At 51.2% G+C, this 23,428-nt stretch overlaps 5 protein-coding genes across 5 annotated transcripts; 4 read left to right on the forward strand and 1 right to left on the reverse strand.

The window, feature by feature from the left end:
- Positions 1-579: 579 nt before the first annotated feature.
- T069G_09483 (AMP-binding enzyme domain-containing protein) lies at positions 580-2,394 on the forward strand (the record flags this gene model as incomplete). Its single annotated transcript, XM_056176693.1, has 3 exons — positions 580-982; positions 1,046-2,235; positions 2,299-2,394. The coding sequence occupies 3 exons, from the start codon at positions 580-582 to the stop codon at positions 2,392-2,394; spliced, it is 1,689 nt and encodes a 562-aa protein (XP_056025171.1).
- Positions 2,395-4,265: 1,871 nt separating this feature from the next.
- T069G_09484 (heterokaryon incompatibility protein (HET) domain-containing protein) lies at positions 4,266-7,175 on the forward strand (the record flags this gene model as incomplete). Its single annotated transcript, XM_056176694.1, has 1 exon — positions 4,266-7,175. The coding sequence occupies one exon, from the start codon at positions 4,266-4,268 to the stop codon at positions 7,173-7,175; it is 2,910 nt and encodes a 969-aa protein (XP_056025172.1).
- Positions 7,176-7,476: 301 nt separating this feature from the next.
- Positions 7,477-9,796, reverse strand: T069G_09485 (PGAP1-like protein domain-containing protein; the record flags this gene model as incomplete). Its single annotated transcript, XM_056176695.1, has 2 exons — positions 7,477-9,177; positions 9,275-9,796. 2 exons carry the CDS (start codon positions 9,794-9,796, stop codon positions 7,477-7,479), a joined length of 2,223 nt encoding a protein of 740 aa, XP_056025173.1.
- A 3,281-nt stretch (positions 9,797-13,077) lies between these two features.
- T069G_09486 (uncharacterized protein) lies at positions 13,078-14,837 on the forward strand (the record flags this gene model as incomplete). Its single annotated transcript, XM_056176696.1, has 3 exons — positions 13,078-13,280; positions 13,344-13,789; positions 13,858-14,837. 3 exons carry the CDS (start codon positions 13,078-13,080, stop codon positions 14,835-14,837), a joined length of 1,629 nt encoding a protein of 542 aa, XP_056025174.1.
- A 4,317-nt stretch (positions 14,838-19,154) lies between these two features.
- On the forward strand, positions 19,155-22,211 carry T069G_09487 (fungal specific transcription factor domain-containing protein; the record flags this gene model as incomplete). The annotated part of the gene is made up of 9 exons (XM_056176697.1): positions 19,155-19,349; positions 19,443-19,570; positions 19,620-19,684; positions 19,746-19,913; positions 19,998-20,087; positions 20,145-20,378; positions 20,421-21,381; positions 21,437-21,711; positions 21,757-22,211. 9 exons carry the CDS (start codon positions 19,155-19,157, stop codon positions 22,209-22,211), a joined length of 2,571 nt encoding a protein of 856 aa, XP_056025175.1.
- Between the last annotated feature and the right edge of the window lie 1,217 nt (positions 22,212-23,428).

Consider the following 23,428-nt stretch of genomic DNA (forward strand, 5'->3'; position numbering starts at 1 on the left):
TTGCCAATTGGGCTGTGCTGCGACGGTAAGAGATTTTCTCATACGTGGAAGATTCTGGACTAGTTGTCCGTCCATGTATGAGAGGTTTTGTTGGAGCCACACAAACCTGCCGTCATCCCGCCCAGAACCTCCCGCGGCAGCGGCTTAAGCAGCCAGACATCACTCACTGGGGCTGTCACGGGTAGTGGACCGAATTTGCTGTAATTCAGTGGACTGATGTATGCTGGCGATGGGAAGACGGCGGATTTTTAGGGCATCGTCTAGCACTGCACGTTGATTTCTCGGGCTGTGAGCTCCACTAGAGCTCGGTACCTAGCTGACATCTTCCCCGCTGCGCCGGTGCGGCCGGAGAACCTCAGGTAAGGCTCGGGGTTGGGTACGATTGGAAGTACTACTGGGCTCGCTTATTACTGGCCAACTTGACAGTCATCCATATCTCACATTGTCTTCCCCCCCACCAAGCTGGTTGGCAGCTCTTCTTCTCTTCCTCTCCCATCACATGCTTCGACCCTAAAGGGGAGCACAAGGAAGCATCACCACGACTCTTGAAGCTCTCTTGCCTTGCTCCCGAGCGACGAGATGGGTCTCCTCGAGAGCCTCGACGCCGGCATCACTGGCTTTGTGGGCCAGTGGGATGCCTACTCGACCGGGCTGGTGACGCTGCTGGTTGTCCTCGTCACGTACCGCATCACCTCGTCGCGCGAGCCCGACGTGCACCCTCTGCTGCTTGCCAGACAGGCGGGGGCTTCTACGGTGCGCAATGAAGGCGAGAGCGCCGCTTACAGATGCCTGGCTGCTCCCCACAGCATGCCGTTGAACAGCGGACTGGATGTCAAGGACCCCGGTGCTTCTCGATGGGCGAGGGGACGCGATGGCGATCTTCGAGACATCTGGCGGAAAGCGGCGACTGGAAACGATGAGGGGAAGAAGGGAAAACTGCTCACTGTCCTCGGATCCGAGAATGTTATTGAACACCGCCTAGGTAGGATCCCCAAGACCTGTTTACTTGTACATGAAAGCTCACCTTTTTTTCCCTTTTTTGTAGAGGACATTACGAGGCAGATTAACCTTATTGGACATTACATTGCAGAGCAGGGCGGCATCCGAGTTGCCATCTATCTGCCCAACTCTGTCGAGTTTCTGGTTACACTCTTGGCATGCAGCTTCTACCCGAACTTGACAACTGTCCTGATCCCTTTCAACGTCTCAAACGAGGAGCTCGTCTCCATGATGCGCCGATCTGCCGTTGACACCGTCGTAACAACACCCGGCTCATTCCCGCTCGATGACGTTGCAAAGGCATATCCGTCGCTGAGACAGCTTATCTGGGTCGTGGATGAAGGTAGCTCGCACCTCGACTGGAACGAGGTTCCCGAGGGCATGGGTGGCAGCGTCAATGTTGCTACATGGCAAGAGATCATTCGCGATGCCCCGGCGGACTCTGGCACTGAACTTCCTCCCCTAAACCTGGAAAAGGTTCCCATGGATGTGGTTACTTTCTGGCAAACGAAGCCTGGCCAATTGGAAGAGATGGTGCGCTTTACACAGGCCAACCTGGTTGCTGGCATTGCCTCCCAGATCAATGCTGTACCCATCAAGGAGAGATTGACCCCCTCTGATCTATTTCTTCCCGCTGAATCTTTGGCCGGCATCCACACCCTTGCTCTTACCTTGGCTGCGCTTTATCAGAATTCTTCGGTAGCTTTCAACTCAGTTGCTGGCCGATCGCCAGATCTGGTTCTAGCCACTCAGGGCATTGCTCCGACGGTGATTGTTGCCAGCCCCTCCAGTTTGCTCAAGATCCAGGAAGAGTCTACCGCCAAACTGAACACTCCTCTTGCCAAGGCCTCTCATGCCATGTCGACTCGTGCTCTCACTCAACAGGGCGTTCTTCCATCCTCGAACTTGCTGTCTGCGTTTGCGGCTGGAGCGAAACCATCCATTGGCACCGACCTCAGCAAGTTGCGTCTCGTTTATACCGCAGAGCGTGTTGGAGCGGACACTCCTTACCTTTCCTCCAAAGTCCTTTCTGATCTGCGCGTCTTCACTGGCGCTCGAGTTGTGTATGCTCTGACAAGCGCTCGGGTGGTAGGCGCTGTTTCGCAGACGGCCTACTATGACTACAGAGTTGAGGAGGGCGACAGCGGCCACTTTGGTGCACCTGCGACAAGCATCGAGATTCGCTTGAAGGACAAGGGCTCATTCAAAACAACAGATGATGAGGTTGTGGGAGAAGTAAGCTCAATACGTGGTCTCTCTGGTAATCCAATAGTTCCCACTGACATATGGACTCAATAGATTTTTGCAACTGGACCAAGCGTTGCTGGCGGCGAAACTAACTTGGGTGTTGTCGGAAAACTCAGACACGACAACACGTTGGCTTATGTGTCGTGAAGCAGGATCTACGGATGCTAGTTCAAGGGGTAAAGGGAAAAGGGCCGGTTGAAGGGAAGCAGGGTACACAATAGGCTAGGCGCATAAATGTGCTTTAGGAATCACTTTGGAGAGATTCGTCATTGGATCAGCTGGGAGACTCGGCGACTTTTATTATGCGCTTCAGAAAAGAAATAGCGAAGAGCGTTGAATGATACAAAGTAGATTGATTATGATTATTATATGTTGACTGATGTTGATATGACTTGTAGCCATCTCGGAATTATCTACGGGGTATCTACATGAACCTTGCTTGAATACCACGATGCAGATGCAGAACGGCCCGAGGCAATATCGAGCTGGTCGCGTGCAACTCTATTTATATCCGCACGCGCTGGATCCAGGCTTGGCGAGACGTCCAAGACTGCAACACTCCAGAGACTGGAAGCTAATTTGGAACATTTCCCGTCTACCCCAGGTCCTCGTGGTGCTACGTGCAGGGTTTAGTAGCAGATACGGAGCAAGCACAGACACGGGAAGTAAGACTAGACTAGATGCTACCTGATACTGCCTCGGGGCCGGGGTTGTTTGAAGTGACATGGTGACTGGAGCGTATAGAGCACCTAATAGAGGAAGGGAAGGATTGAAGCGTTACGATGGCATTTGCAGTGTATTCCCGGTAAGGGTGTGTTGTGTTGACCTTCTTCAAGCATGCCCCGTTTGACTGCTCCTGAAGCTGTCAACAACTCATATCTCTGTGGTGGTGGACTGTCCATTGATCATTTTCACGATATACACGACTATTGGGTGGCGGAGATGGTAGCATAAATGCCCTAAATTTGTCGTGTTAATGCTTCAATCCGTCCCCCAATATTTTCAGGTTTGATTCATGTCACTGAGAAATTATTGGCTACATGTACTAGCGAGGGCATGGTCCGGCGCTACGAAAACGGGGAGAGGGGGAGGAGGAACTTGAAGTGGGAGCGGCGCGTCAAAGGGAATCAAATGGATGGCTTGATTGCTTGATTTCAAATGGATGAGAAAGGCTGAGAAAGAGGGGGAGGGGGGACTGAAGAGATTAATTTAAAAAAATCAAATAGGAAAATACAAATAAAAACACTAAAATGAAATAGAAAAATCTGACTGGCGTGCAGCTCCAAGTTCAATCAAACTCGGCGGATCAATCAGACGCCCCGGTCCGGCGGTTTTTTACGGGCTATTGGACTCTTGTCTTGCCCTTCCACCCACTATTTTACTTACCCAAGTCAAACCATCATCTGCGGTGGGACCCCTTGGAACCTCCTGATCCCCGATCCGCGGGCCTGGTTTCTCTGTTACTACGTTAGCTCTCGGTGTGTCTTATCTCCTTGGGTCTCTCTCCCTCGTCTAATTTTTTCTTCTTTCTTTCTACTGTAAAACTCTTCTTATAATATACTGGAGGCGTCGTCTGGTTTGGGACCCCTGTCTTATATCTTTTTTTCTTTTCTTCTTCTTTTTTGAATACCCCGTCGTGCCATCTGGAACTCTAATTTTAAATCGCTTTTCTGGAATCATACGTCTACCTTATTTTGGCTGCTTCCGATTACTAAAGAGGTTCATAACAAAAAGCCATCCATCGCATTCCTTTGCGACGAGATCACTGTTCCGCTTTTCTTTGCTTGAAGAGAAGGAGTCGCGGGTTCACCACATAATATCCGCTCTTTTATCATTCCTCTTGCATTTATTATCATTTTTTTTTTTGAAGGCGCCTCGCTGCAGAGGCACGCGCATCTGGTAGCACGGGAAGATGCGCAACTGTTGAGTGAGAGTGAGAAGAGAGCGCGAAGCGAGTGAACGCCGGACTTTTTTGGATCACGTTACTGGACCTCTAATCGACGGGCGAATCAATTGGGATGAAGAAGTTTTCCAAGATCCTGTCGCGGCGACTTGGGCGATCTGGCGGCGACGACCCTAGCCGCTGGGACGGAGGGCTGGAGTCTTCGCTCGACTTCCACCAGCTGACGTCCAGACGGTGGCGGAGTGGTGACGATGGACTGGCGATGAATGGCGAGAACCACAGCCGCATCTTTACGAAAGAGGTTCCCAAGTACGGCGCCGGGAGGATATTGGCGGATGGGAGCGACGACGCTGGCCAGCTCTGCGACGTTTGCCGGGAGATTGACTTTGCGAGGCTGCTGGACTGGCAGCCGGGGGATTCAAGACCATGGGTTTCATTGGCACACTGCTTGAAGCTGAGGCTGCCCGAGGACGAAGGGCTGGGCCTCGACGGGATGACGCTGGACGGAGACGAGATGAGCGAGGACGAGAGGCGGAGGAAGAAGAGGAAAGAGGGAAACCAGTGTCCGTGGTGTGTCTTCTTCCACTCGATGATCACCACAGTGTCGGAAGGGGACGAGACTGGTGGCCTGGATGGGAGGGATGGGAGGGTCATGAAAGCCAAGTTTACGCCGTATCTGCGTATCCGCTTGGCGTTTGAGCGACTTGGCGGTGGGGAGAAGCACGCGTTGGGGAAATCGGTGCTCTTTGAAGTCACAACGAGAAATCGGTCTCTTCCGTGGGGGTACATTGTGAAGGCTGCGCCGGCGCTGGAGGAAGAGGAGGAGCAAGAGGAGGAAGTAAAGGCCGATGCAGAGACGGAAGCGGAGACAGCGACAGAAACAGATGCGGAACTGGAGGCAGAGACAAGCACCCAAGGGGAGATAGAAACAGGGACGGATTCGGGTGTTGAGGCCGATGCGGAGTTGAAAGAGGAGATGTTATCAGAGGTTAAGCCAAGGGCATCGACAACCGACGATGTGGAGGACCATGTTGAAGAGAAGCAGAATGGCCATGCGAAAGTCAACGGAAAAGACAAGCGACAAGACGAATCAAGGGTCATTCGAGGGAGGGAGATAACTCCGCTGCTCCATCTCCCGCTGGTAAAGAGCTGGATTGACTTTTGCGACGAGAACCATGCTGCCGAGGCCTGTTCCGTCAAGAATCTAACGTTGGTTAAGGGATTGAAGCTGATTGATTGCGAGGAGAACAGAGTTGTTCTTGCAGAGGAGCTATCCGCAGCAGCACCTCGCGACGAGATACAGGACGATAAAAGCCAGAGTGGTACTCGCAACAGCCATGAGAACAACACCAGGCACCAGAACGTGGATTATGTCACTCTCAGTTATGTCTGGGGAAGTTCTCGCCGCAAGGACACCGACGCTGCCTCCGAAAAAGGAACCGAAGACGGCGACCAGCTGCCGCGCCAGCTCCCGAAGCTGATTGCTGATGCTATTTCCACCACCAAGGGCCTTGGATATCGGTACCTCTGGGTCGACCGATATTGCATGCCCGCAAAGGGAGACGTGGAGGGAGCATCGGAGCGCCAGCGACAGCTCAGCCTCATGGGCCAGATATTCAGCCATTCGGCACTGACGCTCGTCGTTGCCGCGGGCGAAAGCGTTGACGATGGCATCGTCGGAGTTAGCGCGCCGCGCGAAGAGCAGCTGTCAATACAAACAGAGTCGGACCTTTTCACTACGTCGCTCCTTCGCCCAGATCTCGAGGTTGCTTCGTCGAAGTGGGCGTCTCGGGCATGGACATACCAGGAGGGTCTCTTGTCGCGGCGACGCCTCATCTTTACTCCCTCGCAGATCTACTTCCAGTGCCAGGCCATACACTGTCACGAGAGCCTTTCTTTACCCCTCGAATATGCACCGGGGTTGAACTTTGGTCGGGTCTTTCCCCACTCGACTGAAGATATCCTTCGGCCTAATAAGCTGAAGAGTCATATCAAGGCCTACCTGGCCAAGAGCCTCACCTACACCGACGACCATCTAGATGCCTTCAGAGGCTTACTCCACGAATACTCACGGCGGGAGAAGCTCCCCGTAGAGCACCTTCTCGGTCTGCCCCTTTTCCACCCCGACGACTTTACCAGGCACAAGGTCGTCAGCCAAACGGACCGCCTGGCCGTTGCCCTGGGGTGGATGCCCAATCGCACACTCCCTTCTTCTTCCATCTCCGCCTCCACTACCTCTTCCCACGACGACCTCCTTCATAACCCCGTCATCGATCCTTACTCTCTCATTGATTCCCCCTGTCCCTTTCCCTCGTGGACCTGGCTCGCATGGCGGCCCAACCAAACAACGTACAACTACAATACCCCCAGCTACTCCTTCAACTTCAACCTCGTGGACGACACTTCGCCGCTTCTCGATGGCGTATCCGCCGCGCCTGGGATGGAAGTCTCCGTCGGCTTTAGTGATGGCATGGTTCTCTCGTGGGAGATTGACGGCGACGCTATTGCCCGCAAGGCCGACAAGATCGAGATGCTACGCCTCAAGACGTACTGCTTCGACTTGAACGTGAAGAGAACACCCGCTGGCGCAGGAAACAGGTCGACCCTGTCCCTGGCCGAGCCCGTTGCCTCCGCGCTGGGCAGGTCCGCTTCCGAATACATAGACGCCTGGATCCGCCGCTCGTCCGTCACCACCCTCTTCGCCTCTGCGGAGGACACGCCGGTCGACCCGGAGTACCACCTCGTCGGCGTCCTCGTCTCGGGGCGGCACTGGAAGTCCGATGGGCCGATTCATCGCGCCACGGGCCCGGGGAGTGCCGCGGCTACGGCGACGGCGCTGATATGCGGACGCAGGAACTGGGATCCTGAGGGCCAGTGGGTGCGTCTGGGGGCTTTGAGCATCGCGTATGGCGGGCTGGTGCCTGTGGCGGACGAGGCTGATGCGTCCATCATGAAGGGGGTCGATGCGAGGAGCGGGGAGAAGAAGGATTTGAGGGTACGGTTGCGGGAGTTGGATATCTATTGAATTATCCTTTGATTTTGTTTAATGCTTGTATACGTTATGAGGGTGGGGATCTAATTAATTGACTTTTTGATGTATGAGTGTTTTATGTATATATATGTCTATATACCAAGGGGATGTTGATTGTTTTATTCGGGATGGGAAAAGTGTACGCGGCGTCTTCATGACGAAAGATATCGATACCAAGTTATAATCATTACATTACTAGTTTACTCTTGCGCCTTAGATCTTTGTAAATGTTTCTTCATACATCATCCAAACGGCAAATCATGTCTCTGGAGTTCGATCGGCTGCTTAAAACAATTCAATCCATCTCCATCATGGCCCTCACAGACAAATCATTATGCACCCAACCCACTATCCGGCTCGCCACATCGCCCACCAACCTATCATAATGCGGCCCAGGCAAGAAAACCGCACAATGGGCCGTCACCTCATCCATGCCGTCCATGTACACGCTCACCCACGTAGGATCCATAACCCCATTCGTCTTGCTCGGCGTATTGCAAAACTTTCTCAACTTCTTAGGCTTACCCGTCGCTTCAGCCTCAGTAACCTCAGCCAAGGAGGCGGAGGACGATGCTGCGGCTGCTTCCTTGTCCAGCCGCTTCTTCTCTGCCTTGCCAGCCTTTTCTTCTTCCTTCTCAAGACGTCTCTTTTCCTGTTCCGCTTTTTGCTTTTGCTTCTTCATGTCTTTTTCGAGCTTATCCGCGTCCTTTTGCTTCTGCTTCTTCATATCTTTTTCGAGCTTATCCGCGTCCTTTTGGGCGTCCTTTTGGACCTTCTTTTGACGCTTCTCGATTAGTTTTTCGCGTTCGCGGAGGGCCTTGCTGCGGTCTTTGACGGCGTTCTCGTGGGCCTTTTGGAGGCGGCCGAATTCCTTTTCTGCTTGTTTGCGGGAGTCTTTGTCTGTATATTGTGATAGATCTGGCTGCTCTGGGGCTTGAGGGAGATCAGGGATTGGAGGGAGGTCTATATCGGGAGGAGAAACCAGGGGCGTGTCTGACGGGGGTTTCTTTTCATCAACAGAGCCCTCAGTAGCAGCAGATGGCGCGTCTGATGTGGCTGGTAGTGTCGTTTCTAAGTCTTGCTCTACAAAATCGTCTTCCGTTTCATCCATGGGAATTGGTTCAATCTCCTGCATAGATAGCATAGACAGAGTAGACAGCCGGTTCGAATTAGTAGGCAACTCCGGCTCTTCCAACTGGGTACTTGAACCAGCGTCATTAATAGCCTTCTCTATTTTTGGCGCTGAGGCTGCTACCGGTTCATTCAGATCACTCTCTTTAGCCGGAGTGCTGGACTTAGAAAGAGTGGGAGAGGCCGGGCTTCTCGTTTCATCACCTGTTGTTGAAATGATCACATCGGCCAGCTTTGTGTTAACATCGTCCTCAGCCTTGCACTCGGATACAGGAATTGTTGACACATCGACCTGGCTTGGATCACGACTGCCTTCAGCTGTAGATGGCGGTTTAGGGCGGCCAGAAGCAAGTGTATAATAGTTGGCAAAGCGTACTCGAGTGTGTGAATCGTTGAACGTGCCGCCGCTCAAGACTTGGAGATCGTCAACATCTTCAAGAGCACGAAGTTGGTTGTATCGCGACATGAGCCCGCGATAGTCGGCCAGACATCCCCCAAACTCTAGATGGGAGGCAATGTGGTTACCAAAGGCAGTAAGGAGGCCTTCAGACCAGTGCTTAGAACTGAAATTCATCATGCGAGTAAGAAACGACTTTTCTCTAAAAGGCGAGTCATTGACGAAAGGGGGGTCAAAGTTGGGGTCTCTTGGTTCGCTCAGTGGACTATTCATAGACATGGTAGGTGATAAGGGCTGTGGATCAGCCGAGTGAGCCTCTTGAGGGGATGGCGACGCGGAGCCTTGGCCAGGAGGAGTCGGGGAGGGCTGAAAAAGACTTGAGATTCCCGAAGCTACGATACCGGGATGAAGTCCTAAAAAGGGTGAATCCAACGACAGAGTCCCCAGAATACGATGCTTCAGAGAACGCTGGCTGGACGAGATATAGGTGGGCTGTAGAAGTTCACGGCATTAGAACAGGGAAGTCGCTATAAACATGGGTCTTCTCAGATCAGGGATGGCTTACCATGAGAACCATCTCGGCAGCCAGTAAGCCTCCCATGGAGTGACCTATGAGGATAACATCGGTTGTTGGCGACTCGTGAGGCTCCAGCCAGGCGCTAAAGTTATCCCTCGCGACATCTATGGCCTTGTACGTCTTGTATCTAGGGTAAATTTTGGAGTGGACGGCATGGGTTTCTGAAAGGGCTTCACGTAGGAAGTTGTGGACATGAGCAGGGAATGATCGAAAGGACTGGTCATTCCCATAGAACCCATGGATGTAGACCAATAGAAGGATTCGCCTAGCATCCGAGTCGGAGCTTGATGGCACCAAAGATTGTGATGATGAAGTACGGGGGTCTTGGACTTTGACTTTAGAGAGCAGGATTTGGGGGCCTTCTTGATCCGGAGAGGCCAGCGAGGCTCGGGACTCATCCACGGCAGAATAGGGAGGTGGCGGAGGTAATTGGGAATTGTCCCTTGGCGGCAGGGGAGGTGGCGGCGGCCGCGGAACGGATCTTTCTGGTAGGGGAGGAGGCGATGCCATGGTGTTGGATTAAATTATGATATCAAACGGTTGGCTTAGAGGTGAAGATGATATGAATATCTCCGGGATGTGGCAGGAGGGTGTTGGAAGAGGCTTGATGTCAGGAGAGGGTTTCTGAGTGAAATTGTGAAAGAGTTGCCATCACTGTTGCCGTATCATGGCCGCAGATGTATACATGTAGCACAGCTTCGTCGTCGTCGTCGTCATCCAAGACGAATAAGAATAAACTCGTGAACCAAAGTCAAACGATCGGCGACGGGACTCGGGAGACTGTCAAAGTCCCGGAGCGGGGGAAAGATGAGGCTGGCCGAGATGCAGATGGCGGGGCTGCCGTTTCTTTGCTGCGCAATCGATAAGGACCCTGAATCACTACCGGGTACCTAAGTAGATATTGGAGTAGTACAATGCCTCTGCACTGCAGCTGTATAGCGGCTCTAAGTATTCCCCGTCAGTGGAGAGACAAGAAGTGCTACGGCGCTATTTAGCGAGCATTTAGGTGTTAGGTATTGGGTAGAACCGGACTTTTACTGTACAGTGCCTTGGATTGATGCTATGAATAGCCCTGCAGTTGGGACTTGGTGCCTGGGCGTACTCGTATGTTCCCTCCAGGCACGAGCTTGTTGCGCTAGGCCGCGCTAGGCTGCATGTGGCAGTGAAAAAGCCACTGCATGGTGCCTGCGCATGGACCGTTCAGAGTGGGGGTTGATGTCTCAGCCTGAGCCAATGGCAGCGAAGCAGAGCGACAACGACATGCAAGTACAAGTTCTGGTGATTGGGGGCATCAATGCTCTAAAAGGAGCACCATCACGGCACATCCGTCGTTCCGAGCCACGCTGATTCAAGACACGCACGCATTGGTGCCGTTGGGGTCGGTTTTGTGGCATTTTGATTCATGTCAAGTGTCATTGGACCCAGCTTATCTCGTATTGTTGGCGTCTTTGTTTTATAGCAGATGCACGCTACCTGATCACCGGCGTGTACCTACTAGATACCTTAACAATTGAACTTAAAGGCACACGCTTTGGCTGTCAGTGTCTATCAAAATACCACATACAATTTGACAACACGATACTCCGTACTGCTGCTGTAGATATTACTGCCCACGAAACTGTTACTAGACCAGCCTAGCGGTGCCTGTAGATTAACCAGGAGCACGGCGAGAGCTCCTAGTCTCCGCCCTCTTTCGTCGTGCAGTCTCCCATCTGTAGTGCCAGGGACGCATTGATGCTACACAGCACTAGCAGGGTTGCCCATCGCTTGCTCGCTCCGTACCTTGGACAAACGGCGAATAGCGCGCAAACAACTAGGCGGACGAAGACTGTATCGTACAGTAGTGAGATGAAGAAGAAAAAGAAAAGTTCTTAGTGGCGCAACTCACGTGCCGTTAGAGGAAGCTATTCCGGATGCTAATGGACGTAGAATAATTAAAGGGCATGGCGAGATGACTCGTGACGAGTCTGTTGCAACTAACGGCGATAGAGTCAATACATTCTCGTACTACGACGAAATCTCAGTCGTCATGTTCTGTAATACCGACCAAATGCCTGTCTGTTCGCTTGTGAGTATGTATTCTCCGTGCTTACTCCGTATGGGTACTGCATCATGCTATATTTCGCCGCGTACTTCTTCTCCGAACCTGGCTCGGAATGCCCCGTCTCCATTGATTGACTGATCTTTACTGTAGTACGAGTACCCAGTCGCACCCTCGCGCTAACATACCGAGATGGAGCACATTGTGATTACCGACGACAGATGATCCGTACTATTCTATATTAAAACCACAATGCCTTTACCTATATCATCTTAGATTGTATCAGCTGCCTCGAAAAACGCACGCACACATGCTATTACGTATCACTGCTACTTACTACAACTCGTACTCGTTTTGAACAGACTACACAAGTACCATACATTGATTGGATTTCAATTTCATCAATGCCCGATGTTGTTATCGTATCAATCATATGCAGATGCTGGTGCGATGGATGCCTTTTGCAGCTGCTAGTCCTCAGACGGGCACATCTCATGCATCCCGATGGACGGATCAAAAGCTTCACCACCTCCTTGTACCCTCTGCTGGCCAGTGGCATCTCGCCCTGTATCGTATCAATCTGTGCGCGGACCTGCATCGTTTTGGTGCGTCTTGGCATTTCGACATTCTGCGCTCAGACCCGTAAATCGAGTGGTCGCCCACTTGTGATTGGCTGCCGGCGCCGCAACCCCCGCCATAGCGAAATTACATGTACCGACAAGTATCCTCTCCAGCGGCCTTTTGCACCTGGAAGCAGGCCTGTCCCAGCACCTGCGCTAGCATCAGCCTCAGGCACGGAGCAATTGGGGGAGATGCGCCAGTGCCTGGAGCACCTGTAATTAACCATCGACCAATAATCCTGGCTGCGAAAAGGCCCGGCATCCTCGTCCAAGTCGTGCAGCTCGGCTTTTGCACAGGCGATCCCAGAGGCCTTGCCCGTGTTCGTACGAGTACCTGCAGTGCAACCTGCAGTACAACGCACCTTAGCTGTGCCGGCGCAAAGTACAGGTACCTCTGCTGGTCCTTGTCTGTGTACCGTGCTGCGCCGTGCAAGTACCTACACGAGGTACGTGTACACGAGCAAATCTCTGGTGGCCCGGTTCGTCCCTGTGCCTTGGCGGAGAGATTGCTATCGTCGTCTCCCCTTCCTTCGCTTCTCCTCTTTCGCCCGTTTGCTCTCTTTTTTCTTTTTGTTTTTTTTCTCCTCGTGGCCAGCGGACGTGCGCGCATCATTGCTTTGTTTTTTTCTTCGCCATGAACTTTGCCTTTCTTTCCGTTGACATTTGTTGAGCCGTTCTTTTGAAAAAAGGGGAGTTCGCGTGCGAGCTAGAGGAATAGAGAAGCAGAAACGAGAGACACCGGAGTGCCACGAGCAAACGAAACGAAACGAATCGCCGTCGCGACTTTGATCCCGGAATAATTTTGGCCATAATTTTTTTTTTTACTCGATTCGATTTCGCCGCCTTTGAGCTTTGTCAGATCCATCCTCCAGTGACACGGACGGATGGTGAGATTGTGGTGATCCTCTTCGATAAAGCATCGCCAAGACGGACAACACCAGCCACGACGACATTGACTACGACGCGGTGGTTATTTTGGGTTCTCAAGATGCAGCCAGCAGAAGGAATAGCGAATTAGAATTTCACTTGCTTCATCCCTCGGCGTCAGCCAGCCAGACCCCACAACACCTGGGAATTCGATACGATCGTCGCTGCTGGGCAAATCAGCACTGCCCACCGACATTGCCACCATGACGAACCGCCGGCCTTCACTCCTTCAGGCCCGGAGCGGTCCGCACGCTCACGCTCATTCTGCATACAAACTTGGACACGCACACGGCCACGGCCAGCATTTGCATCATCAGTATCCTCACGACGCCGTAGCCGGCCCTCGCCCTGACGACATCAAGCCCGATAACGCCCAAGCACCAGATCTTGATAATCGAGCTGCTGTGCCAGTCCCGGACCAAAAGCCTAGTGATGTGCTAACTCCAAGCGCAACCTCTCTCATTACCAGGGTCGTCCAGACCGTTTCGCTCGTTCAAATCGTGGATACCCGTGGATCACCAATCGAAACGCAGACTCGCTTTGCTATTCCAAACACCGTCGTTGTGGATAAGAACACGGGCAAGACGATATCTGCTTCTAACCCGGATCACACAGCAGCTCCAGCTGTGCCGGGTTCCAGCCCGGGGTCTAGCGGAGGAATCAGTTCTTCAACATCCAGCACCGGCTCGCAAACAAATGCCACCCCTATTGCCCCAAGCTCAGCTTCTTCTTCGGGGTCGTCCTCGGAGTCGTCATCGGGGTCTTCATCGGGGTCTCCACCAGTGTCTTCGTCGGCCTCCTCGTCAGTAGCTTTGTCGGTATCTCCCCCGGCATCACTTTCTCCGCCCGCTCATTCTTCACCTCCAACGGCACCCCCTGCGCCTTCCCTGGGTATTGGCCATAACGGAACAAACAGTATGTCGTCATCCGGTTTTCAAGTCTAAGCTTAACCAAACATGGCCCTTCTAACTCTAACGTGATAGTTCATCATTCTATTCATCATAATGCGACCAATTCATTATTCCACGCTGAATCAGTAAACAATACCGCCTCATCAACCAAATTCTCTTCGACGACAACACGCCACCATACCTCATCGACGACTTCGGAGGTTTCCTCTTCTCAATTTACATCGTTTTCAGAAACCTTCATCTCAGCCGCCACTTCTTCCTTTGAGCCTGCGCCTACTGATGGCGCATTTGGAGGTGTATTTGGAGGAGATAGTGCACCAACGGCGAGCGGCGCAGCGCCCACGACGTCGTCATCTTCCAACTCGACCGACAGTGCGCTCTCTCCTCAGCAGAAGCAAGTCATTGGAGGTGTAGTTGGAGGACTGGCTGGCGCGGCTTTCTTTCTTGTTTTGGTGCTCCTAGCTCTGAGGTACAAGCGGCGTCAACTTAATGCAGCTCAAGCCGCCAGTCAACCTACTTCAGAGTCCCGTGAACTACCCCCGGCCACCGGTGCCCCTAACGGAGCTCCCAGCGGAGGAAACGGGGGCGGCAACGGAGGCGCAATGGCGGAGAGATACGGCGCGGCGGCACTTACCGCTGCGTTTGCTGGTCTGTCCCCCAAAACGAGTTCCGCTTCTGCAAACTCTGCGGATACCGGAGAAAGAGGTTTCTACCGTGTGTCTGGCAGAAAGCTGCCATCAGTTCTGCAGGTGGGTGGTGATGGGTACTCAGACCCTCGTGCTAGTTTCATGAGCGGCACCTCAGACTGGAATCGTGGCTCCCAGGCCTTTGATCCCTTCGGAGGACCGGGAGCCCGGTTACAGCTTGGTGTCCCCATGCGACCAGACAGCGGCGTACCCGTTGTTCGATCCGGTCCAGCCCGAGCTGTAGTCGCAGAGTCAAACCCATTTGCAGACCCTCCGAGAACCCCCCCTGCTGACGCCTCAGTGCCCCCTATGATGCGGCAACGTGAGAGCCCCGGGAGAGGATCCAGATTTCAGGAAGGCCTTTGATTGATACCAAATTCGTTACATACAACTCCATACCCATATTGTTTCTTGTACATTTTTCTCCTCTACAATCTATCACCACCTAAGAAGATACTTTTCTTTTCTCTCTCTTACTGCTGCTGCACTCACTGGGCTGCTCCCCCACTTACGGAGCTTTGATTTTTGGGTTCTTTTCCTTTTGTTTCTCTTTTCCTTTTCGGTGGCGTTGGCGTGGACAAAGTGGGGGGTTTTTGGCAGTAATCTGAGGAAAAGGAAGGAAAGGATATAGAGGAAAAGTACAGAAGAGATTTTTTTCTTTCATCTTGGAGGGTTATTTTCTTTGTTCTTGTCTATCTTTTCTTACTTATTTTCTTTTCCCTTTCTTGTCCATCTCTAACGATAATCCATTTGCATCGGTGGAGGGTTCAAAGAGCGATTCTTGTATGTACGGTGCGCTTGTACACTTTACAATTATGTTATGTATAGCTTAAGTAGGACGGTGCGAGTTGTGAGAAAATAAGACAAATACCCATATGTATGACTATTCTCTATGTCGTATTTGTGTGAAAATGATGGGGTTGGGGAGCAAGCGGAGGTCAGAAAAAGCGAGACCGCAAAATGAATAAGTGCATACATTTAATAATATAAGCACCTAGTTAGTTTATTAAACTGACCTAATATAAATATAATATTAAGTAGTAGATATATATAAATATAATAGCGGTTGCTAGAGGAATATAGATATAGTAGCAGTTACTAGAGAAATATAACTATAGTAGCAGTTACTAAAGAAGTATAGATATAATAGTAGTTACTAGAGAAATATAGATATAATACTCTGAAGCAGATGCTTAAAGAGTTAGGATTTATAGGTGTAATATTTGAGGCGCGTGTAATCATAATCTTTTCAGTCTCGGGTCTTCTGTCCCCCGCTTGGGGAGATGCTACGATGCTGCAGTCAGTGTCATGGGGCATAGAATGGAGAACGTAGTATTGCATATGAGCAGGTAACATCGCTCGAATATAAAGGACCTATCATGGCAGTCGCTGTTTTCGATATAGGGCATCGTTTGTGGACGGATGGCTCTTGGTGTGATGTCACACAGGAAGCATCTCTTGGATGATCTAACAGCGTCGAGTGATCAGTTATATTACATCTATGTGACTATGTTTCCGGGATGTCCGTGCAGCTCGCATGACATCAAGACAAACATTAGACGAATGAGAAAAAAGGATGAACGTGATGAGTGTGACGGACGCGTTGATAAGAAGACGAGACGTTGATGAAACGGTGCAGGAAGTGTGTGTGAGCGGGCCGGTGTTTTGATACAAAGATCCAGAGCCGGCACTGGAAAACATGGGACGCAAAGTCCGCCCTGAGAAGATATTTGCATTGAAGCGTGAGTCATGTCATGGGAACTCGAGGACTGGAAAAGACTCGTAAGAGTTTTGTCTGGGCTCCCACGTGGTGCTGGACGTCTGACAGGTCCTGCAATTGGAGAGACGTCGGAAGTGTCTGCTTGTCATGTCTTGCAGTATTCCATCGGGCTCTCATGACTGAGAATGTTGCCCACAGCTGAGGATTGACTACCAGCTACTAGGTAACGTGAATAGTAAGTAAGCCACCTATGTATAGCACGGGAAAGCAGGACCGCGGCCGTTGGTCCAAATATAAAGTGTGCTTTGAATCCATAATAAAAACCAGGTGAGCTATATTAAGAAGGGATCGAGTAAACTTGATAGGGCTGACGACGCTCTGGTTGGCTTGCTTACAGACTTTCCTACTCTGGGCAACTTTTTAGTGCGATGGGACCTTTTGAAGGGCACCAACCAACTTGTAGACGCATTTTTAGAAGCTGACGAGTGGCTTTTCTGGGGCTCTTCTAGTTTGTTGCCAGCTTGGATGTGTAATGAGCGAGTTTGTTGGTTGATTGGCCGAGAGGTTTTAGTTGGCGGATATTACAAGTCAAGTGCATGTGTTCTGAACTGGTATAGAAAAGCGAGGTGCAGGTACCGGTACCGGGAACTCTGTTGGCGGAAGTTGGTTCGTTGATGCAGCACTGCGGATTGCTCAGCAATGGCGAAAGGATTGGAGAGCCAGAAGCGTGCAATCAAATCAATTCCAAATTACATAGGTAGGTGGCGTTTGATAGTGAGGGATGCAGGATTCTGAGTAGCCTGGCGTCTCGCGATTGCAGCATCGATCGGAGTGTGTGTTTCACGTATGATTTATTCTTGTCGCAGCTAGATTGGCATCGCGGGTTTCCTCCCTGGTGGTGGCGGCGGGGTCTCAATAACCCGAAGAAGAACAATAGGGAGAATTTGACTTTGATTTGTGTGTGTCTGTGGGAAGAATGCGCCGACGCCGACTTGGCGTTCTTCTGAGGATTTTTTACTTGTATGTGCACTCCTTATGTGTGTGTGTTTTGCGAGGATGGAGATTTGACATTGACTTACAAAGTCCGCCGTTGCGTTGCACAGGTCCGCATAGCGTAAGATTGCTCGGGATTCCAAGCAGTTTGTGCGTTCATCTCCGCAATAGCCGATGCTGTATCGGAAATATTACGCCTGGGTGTTTTTTGTGACTTGTCCATCTTTTCGCGTCAAGAATTATTCGGAACCGTATATCCTTGTGAATAGTAATGTTAACCAAGGCATGAGACTTTCATGTTGACAAGTTTACAGTTGCAGCCCTGAATGACTATCTTGATATGCGCCTCGGCAGATACTGTACGGAAATATAGAAGATTATTAACTCTCATCGGGGTAATGATTAACGGCGAGCTGCAGGTCGTACATAGCCTAGCTGACAAACGATCAATGCCAGAAAGACAACGGACTTCACGAAGCCAAGACGACGGAGGGCGTTACAGCATGCCCGAATTTGAGCATCGATGGAGCACGGATGGGGAACCAGTAAAAGACAAATTAGTTCCATATGATGTGATGCCGCACCTTGTTTCTGCTGTCACACGATGCCGCGTGCTAGTGGCAGTTCCCTATTAAGGCATCAATCATGGTGGTCAAGCGTCGTCTGGTGAGAAAGGGGTCAATCAATGAAGCAAAACCACACGGCGACTTTTTTTTTGTGGTGGTGTTGGGATGTTTGGTGGCGGGCAAGATTGTTGCCCCTTTGCACCGCCTGTTGACTTCCATTTCCTTCTATTCTGCTTCATTTCTTTAATACTGCTTGCTTATGTGTCTGTTATATAACCATTTGATGATTTGCCTTCAGTAACTTACATCAAATGCGTGTGTGTGGGCAGCCTCGCTGAAGCCGTTGTGTGTGAAAGTAAGAGGTCCAATGCTCGCTTCAACGCACTGACAATTGGAGGTACCTGTACTTGCTACACAGCATGACGCCAGCGGTATCACTTGGCCAAGGCTCTAGCCGTTCACGGCCGCACGTACAGGGTATCAGTGGGCTGATGGGCGCCGAAAAAGAAGCAGAAGCGGCTTGTGCGGCAGTTTGGGGCCCCGATGCGGTACCTGTACCTGTACCTTGGCAGTACGGGGAACCGTCAGACAGCGCCAGAGCCTGTAAGGAGAGCGTCAGGCGGAGCCCTTCAGAGGGCTTCCAAGTTCCCGAGTGGGTTTTGGGGCTCAGCAACTGGAAGAGAGCGCCTGTGTCATCCGTCGCCGGGCTGCGGGCTGCGGGCTTGTGGTCGCACCGAGTACCAAGTACGAGCACCAACTGGAGATAGTAGCTGGAGTCCGTACTCGTACAGGACAGGATCCAGTAGGTTCAGGTTCCTGGTCCCCGCTTGTTTTCTCACTGCTCTCAAATCAAATCATCCTCCTTCGCTCACTCCTTCAACTCACTCCCTCACGTTGCCCCAGATGCGCGCATCCGAATAGCCTCTTGTTGAGTTTTTCTTCAGAGGCGAGCTTCTCACAACTTCTGCATTCCAAATTCGCGTCGCATCGTCCTATTCGCTGTAGCCTCCCTGTGGCGACTCTTCAACAACGGATTAAAGCCATAGAGAGCCCATTCGCACTTACGTCTCTCACCTCGGCCCAGCTTGCATTCGCCATTGACACATCGCATTTGATGCCCTCTAACCCTGCCTTGGGTATCACAAAAGACCTCACGCCATATAGTCTTTTCTAGTGTCGCCTGTTCATTCTGCATCGGCATACGGCACCAACTGTTTGACGCTGCGTTACCTGGGACTATAACACCAGTTGCCGGATTAGCCTCAGACCATCCCGTCTTTTGCATGTTAGCCGTGTCGACTGGTCTCAATCATAGGCCATAGCGATACACGCACAGCAAGACAAGACGATTCGCATATTTTACCGACAAAGGCAACTTCAACTGCATCTCATCTCGCTACCACCATGGATCGCATGGGGATGTTCCAGATGCCCGGCCTGGTGCAACCACCGCTCACAGGCCAACCACCACAGATCTTTGGCTACGATGGCTTGACCAACTTGCAGCAGCTTCCACCAGACATGACGGCACAGATGTTTGCTGACTCCAACTTGCTGCTTGACGACAGCCAGGATGCCAAGAGAAGGAGAATTGCTAGGGTAAGCTTCCCCCATATGCCCTTTGGAGCGGCGCATATGCTGCAGTTGGCTTCCAATGATGAAGCTCGACATGCTAATCCAATCTTTCTCCAGGCCTGTGACCAATGTAGAAGGAAAAAGATCAAGTGTGACGGCAAGCTGCCATCGTGCACTCACTGCACTAACTACAAGACCGAATGCATCTTCACCCAGATTGAAAAGAAAAGGGCGACGCCCAAAGGGTAAGACTCTCTAGGCGTCCTTTGTACGAGCTCTACTCACACATGATAGGGCCAAATATATCGAAGCACTGGAGAACCGTCTAACCCGCATGGAAAAGCTTCTTCGGCTAGCCGGTACGCTCTTCAACCTTTTCCCCCGAGACAAGTTTTGACCTTACTTACGCATGCTCCTTAGGCATTCTCGTAAATGAGGATGATGATCTTGCTGAACTCGAGAAGCGACTTATCGAAAAGTCAGGACATCCAGCAGCCGTTGCTCCAAGCTCCGGCCCCTCCTCGCCTTCTCGCCTTACGTCGGAAAGCGACGCTACAGCTTCCCCCAGAAGCTCCGTCACATCTCCCGGTCTGCATAGGGAGAAGGAGAAAGAGAAGGACAAGGACAAGGATAGGACACAAGAGGATAAACAGAAACCAGTTGCCACGCCAGGCAGCCTTCAGGGTGAGGAGGAAGTCGAGGCTTTGTCTGAGATGATGTGCTCCCTGGTGACAAATCACTGCGGAGAAACCAGATATATTGGTAAAATCATACATACTGGCAGACTTGTTATGGACACGCTCGACTAACAAGACGTAGGCTCTTCTTCCGGGTTTTCCATCTTCTCGCCCAAGGGTGTCCAATGGATCAACAACAAGACTGGCGACGCCACTTTTCAGAATATGATCTCTGAAGTTTCCGAGGACGACCACAAGTGGACAAATTGGAAGCCTGAAATATTCAGCGACCTGTTTCAGCGACCCGTCTTCCGACCCCTACCGTCAAAGCCCGAGGCCATGTCCCTGCTCAAGGACTTCTTCGAAAACTTCAACTGCATGTTTCCGCTCTTCCACCAGCCGACTTTTATGCACCTAGTCGAACGCCAGTACTCCGATGATCCATACCAGGGCTCCGGTTGGTGGGCCAGTCTCAACTGTGCTTTAGCCATCGCTCATCGCCTGCGCGTCATGAGCAACCTGGTTCCACAAGAGGAGGATGAAAAGGCATGGGGTTATCTGAAAAACGCAATGAGCGTCTTTGCCGAGCTCACCATGCGCAACACGGACCTGCTGAGTGTCCAGGCCCTGCTTGGAATGGCGCTCTTCATGCAGGGTACACCCAACCCTCAGCCAACCTTCCTTTTGATTGCCGCTGCCATTCGACTTTCGCATAGCATTGGCCTTCACAAAAAGGGAACGGGATTCAACCTCAACCCCATTGAAATCGAGCAGCGCAAGAGGGTGTTTTGGATTGCTTACATGCTGGACAAGGATCTCTGCCTGAGATCTGGGCGTCCTCCTGCCCAAGACGATGACGACATGAACGTCGAACTTCCCGACGCTGACCCTGAGGATAACATCGGAAACATTCCTCTGGCAGATGGAAAAGGCAAAATGAACTTGTTCCGGGTCATGTGCGAATTCGCCGTCATCGAAAGCAACGTATACAAGAGACTATATTCAGCCAAGGCGGCAAAGCAATCCGACGGCGAGCTTCTTGCTACAATTGGGGAGTTGGATCAAGAGCTAGAGGAATGGAAGGACAGAATCCCCATTGACTTCAGGCCTGAACATGAAATTAGGGCTTCTCACACGCCCCTTATCCTCCACATCGTCATGGTTCATTTCACCTATTACAACTGCTTGACGACGATCCACCGCATGTCGATTCACCATGGATTTTGGACAAGCCGACTGGCCAACTACGCAATCTCGGGCCAGAATGTGCGGCCGCTGAACCCTAGAGTGTTCTCGTCTGCTATGCTCTCAACAGCGGCAGCACGGGCATCTATTGCTCTACTCAAGTATATTCCACAAGGAGACTTTTCTTGTGTCTGGTAAGAAACTCATGGTCCTCAACTCAGGGGAGGTAAAAGCTAAACATCTTGATAGGTTGATTTTGTACTTCCCAGTATCGGCACTCGTGACTCTTTTCGGCAATATCCTTCAAAATCCTCTCGACCAGCGGGCGAAATCGGATGTTCGACTAATGAATCTCGTCGTCACCTTCCTCTCGATGCTTGGCCAAGAGGCAGAGCAAGGTGGTGTCCACAGAATGCTAGGCATCTGCTCCGAATTCTGTCGCATCGCTCAGAGAGTTATTGAAAAGGCTGAGAGAGAGCAATCTTCCCGTCGCAAGCGCAAGCCCGCGGAAACTCCAGCAAACGGTGATGCTCGTAACCAATCCTTGTCGCCGAATGCTGCACATACAGCCAAGTCGACAACCCCAGCATCTTCGACCCATTCTCCGCAGCACACAGGCAGCACCGCAACGACGACGCCGCAGTCCCATGCCCACGACACCCTATCGCCCGAGTTTGCTGCTGCTCGTTCATATCAAAGTGCTGCGAATAAAGCTACACCGTCAGGGTCGTCACCGTCACTCGACCCCATGGGATGGGCACAGGATTTCCAGGTTCCCCAGGAGATGGAGTTTGAATCCTTTGAGGAAATGACCGGGTTCGGCGGTGACCTTCAGTCGCCACCGGCGCCCAACGGCCGTGGTTTCCAGCAGCCTTTGCTCCCTCAAGATCTGTTTTCCCTATCAATGAGTCTTGATTGGAACTGGGTCGAGATGAGCGGAGGGGCGTATCCCACGGTCGAAAATGGCAACTTTGGTGGCCTTGAGAATACCGGGGTCCTTGATCCAAGACAGCATCAACAGTGATTTGGATGATGCTGGAGAAGCTGGAATTTTGAGTTGATACCATCCTCGCATGGCAATCTATATACGATTCGATGTGGGGACTGTTTATAACTTGTTTGTTTCAATCTTGTTCCAATTTTTGTGATTAATGTGTGCTGAATGGATTTTCGTGGGACAAACTGGTTTGAGCGAGCCTGAATGTATTCTAGCATGACTTAATGACCGAATGCCGTCTCAACTCTGTCTTTATTTTTTACTTATTTGTTCCTTTCCTTCCTGTTCATTCTTTCCTTAGAATTCTCATGGTACTATCAGACAGACATGTATAGTGCTCTTGATTTGAGACGGAATAGTGCTGAAAGTAATCAAGGTGTATATTATTAAACTACTTTCGTGTAATTTACACTTGGCCGTCGTATCTCGTAAACCCTCACGTGGGTGGTATCAAGAAGCATTTCTCGCGCAAACACTCGATTTACAGAGAGACAAGTATATGTGCCAATTACGCTGGGGGACCAGCTTTATTGTTTCACCTACTGGTATCTGTGTAAAAAGCAAACACGACGAGCCATAAAGTCCCCCCCCCAAAAAGGGGTTTCTAAAAACCCCAGGGGAAAGAGGGCTAATAAAACAAACCATCACACCCGCATTTCCCTTTCCGCTGTCCCCGAGGCAGGGAAAAAAAAAAAACTTGCACCTTTGTGACCAAAAAAAGGGCTGAGCGTTATTCCCATAGCCGCCCTCCCAGTCCCAAGATGTCTTTAACCCTCGTTTTTTCTCTCTCATTTCAGCCGTTCTCATTCCGTCCGAATCGTTCTCCGTCCTCGCTTGAGTGTTCCCTTCCATGACGTTTCTGCGGCTTGTTTCAGCAGCTCAGTGACAAACCATATTCCCCGTCCCCGCAAGTATTTTTTTGGGTTTCAAATTTCCAACCGGCCCTTTTCTGCTGTTTTGCTGAAAGGGTTGTATAAATGAGCAGAAAACAAACGGAGAAAAAAAAGTACAAACGCAAATGTCAAAGGATGATGAAAAAATGAAAGAAAAGAATAAAAAAAGAACAAGGGCGAGGCAGAATATTTCCGGTGAGAAGATAGAAATAAAGGAAGCCTCCGCTCGCCCCAGCATACATACCCCCCTTTGTCCTCTCCCAAACGCCGTGCTAGACAAAAATCGCAAATGTGAGGATTCAAGTCCTCTTTGTCCAAGGATGCAAAAAAATGTAAATGTCGAAGAGAAAA

The sequence above is a fragment of the Trichoderma breve genome, chromosome 6 (genome assembly GCF_028502605.1).
Source record: "Trichoderma breve strain T069 chromosome 6, whole genome shotgun sequence".
Taxonomy (NCBI): Eukaryota; Fungi; Ascomycota; class Sordariomycetes; order Hypocreales; family Hypocreaceae; genus Trichoderma; species Trichoderma breve.